General features: G+C 43.1%; 1 protein-coding gene across 2 annotated transcripts in view; it reads left to right on the plus strand.

Moving 5' to 3' along the window:
* LOC102197309 (cyclin-T2-like) overlaps window positions 1-2401 on the plus strand; it is a 29557-nt gene that overhangs the window by 17485 nt on the left and 9671 nt on the right. Inside the window, exons 3-5 of one of the 2 annotated variants that reach the window (XM_005739861.2) lie at window positions 511-695; window positions 1230-1311; window positions 1400-1528. In XM_005739861.2, coding sequence (XP_005739918.1) covers window positions 538-695; window positions 1230-1311; window positions 1400-1528 — 369 coding nt within the window. In that variant the 5' untranslated portion in view covers window positions 511-537. Of the gene's footprint in view, window positions 1-6; window positions 696-1229; window positions 1312-1399; window positions 1529-2401 lie in introns of those variants that run through there. The other variant, XR_311916.1, reaches the window with a different exon arrangement.

Raw genomic sequence — 2401 nt, forward strand, 5'->3', positions numbered from 1 at the left:
TTGTACTTTATGTTTGATTTTAATAAAAATCGGCACAAAGGTAAAGCATGCAGTCAAAGGGCACTTGCATCATTATATACACCTATACATATAATACATATAATAGCAGCAATGCCCAAAGTACAGTTGTGACCTGTAGTGGGTAATATTTAATAATATAAATACTTTCGTTTTTATTTTTTAAATCGAGTCCGTACTCCCGTTCTCGCTAGTCTTAATTTAAATGGTTACTGCGAAACTACACAGACAAGCTGTTAGTGTTTCTGGGCTAAATAAAGCAACCTACTGGAGTAATTACATAATTCAGCTTTAGTTTTTGGGTTTGTTTGTTTTTTATTTGTAAACAAAATCGGGTTGGAACACCAGTAACGCATTGTCTACACGGCGTGCGATTTGCACCACCGACCGTCGGGGCGCTATTCACAGAATATATTACCGGTTTCGTGTCGGTTTACGCGTCTTCTCTCTTCCTTCCGGTGCCCCGCTTGCCCCACTCCCTCCCGGTGCTAGACCGTCGGGCTTGGCAGTGGGAGCGTAATGGCGGTCCACCGGGGACCCTCTACGAAATGGCTCTTCACCCGGGAGCAGCTCGAAAATACGCCGTCTCGACGCTGTGGAATAGAAGCAGACAAAGAGCTCGCTTACCGACAGCAGGCTGCCAACTTAATCCAAGAAATTGGCCAGAGACTCAACGTGTATCCTTTCTGAAACGCTGAGTCTTGCCGGACGGCAGGCGGGCTGTCTGTAGTTAGCATTAGCATAGAGTGCGGCTCGAAATGAAATGCTTGTTATATTTTATCCTGTGATTGTGTAAACAGGTGTCCAATGGTTCGGTGTTGTATACATAGGCCTCTCTGATAAGATGAGCCATTTTAACTCCTCTCACAGGACGTTTGTGACCCGCCGGAGGTGATGAGGCCCGCTAGCTAGCTTAGCTATTGTTTGGCTCGTCAGTCTGTTGTTTCTATTGTTAGCTTTTGTCTACTAAAAGCAGAGATACTGATATTAGTCGTATGTGTGTTGTAAACATTTTGCCACTCTATACACGATTCCAGCCCACATTGGAAATGTGGGCTTTGTGTAATTATGAATGTGTTGACAGGGTTTTAACCCGCGGCCTCACGTTTTGCGATCTCCAAGGCCTTAGCTCAGTACTAAGCTTTCTAATCTAATGGCGTTGTTTATTTGCCTGTGAAGCATCCATGTGATTTCCTTAACCGTTCACTCAGCTCTCAATTAATTATCAACACTGCTATAGTTTATATGCACAGGTTTTATATGATCCACTCCTTCACCAAATTCAATAGAAATGTAAGTATCGCTGCGTTGTTCGCTGATATCACGATCACCTTTGCCGCAGACTAGCCAAACTGTGTTTTTCCTTTCCTCCCTTGTATAGATAATTTCCCAGACTACGTTGTTCCTGGCGGCTAAAGTTGAGGAGCAGCCCAGGAAGCTGGAGCACGTCATTAAAATAGCCCATGCCTGGATTAACCCACAAGATCCTCCCCTGGACACTAAAAGCAACGTGAGTAAACTGTGACTGCTCTGGAGCTTATGTTTTTCCATACTTTGTAAGTTAGTGTTTCACAGACCTGACAGTGTGGTTTTTAGAGGTTACATATGGATTGTACTGATGCTGCGACTAGTAGAAATGTGAAGCCGAGGTTTTTGGTCTATTTGTTTTTCTTTTCGATGTGTCCTGCTGATCTATTTTATTTCAGATCTCTTATTTAGCTCTGGAAAACTTTAACACATGTTGATCACTAGTTCTGAGGTTTTACGATCCCTCGGTTTATGCCAGTATATAATCTTCTAAACCAACTTTGTGCCATGAGCTGAAAGGAAACAGTCTTAAAGGTTGAGCACCTTTTTCCATGGTCTGATTATCCTATCATTACCTTGTGAGATTGGAAATAACAATACCACTACTGGGAGTGAGCCTGGGTCATTTGGGGGTTATGTGACCGTTAAGGTAGTGCTAGCTATCCTTTATAATGCATACTACGTGGCCCCAAGCACAAAAAACGGTGCTGTTCCTAGAGCAAGGAGAGGCGGAGACATACCTGGAAGTTTATTTCACTCCCAGTGTGAAGTGATTGCTGGAAAGCCTTGCTCACATATGGTTGGTGACTAATTCCAAAGCGTAGGATGACATCAGCTAAATAGACAAAATGGCTCTTAACATTTGTCTTTTGGACCTTTCACCCTTTTTAAATGTATAAAAAGAACTTGCCCGTCCTTCTTCTCTTCATCGGGTTCTAACCATGTTTATACTAGAGCAGGGGTGGGCAAACTTTTTGATTCGTGGGCCACATTGAGTTCTAACATTTGACAAAGGGGCCGGAACAGGAGCAGATAGATGGCATGCTTTGAAAACATCACCTCATTGGGGGAAAAA

This window comes from Pundamilia nyererei, unplaced genomic scaffold (genome assembly GCF_000239375.1).
Source record: "Pundamilia nyererei isolate P.nyererei 1_Seehausen unplaced genomic scaffold, PunNye1.0 scaffold00094, whole genome shotgun sequence".
Lineage (NCBI taxonomy): Eukaryota > Metazoa > Chordata > Actinopteri > Cichliformes > Cichlidae > Pundamilia > Pundamilia nyererei.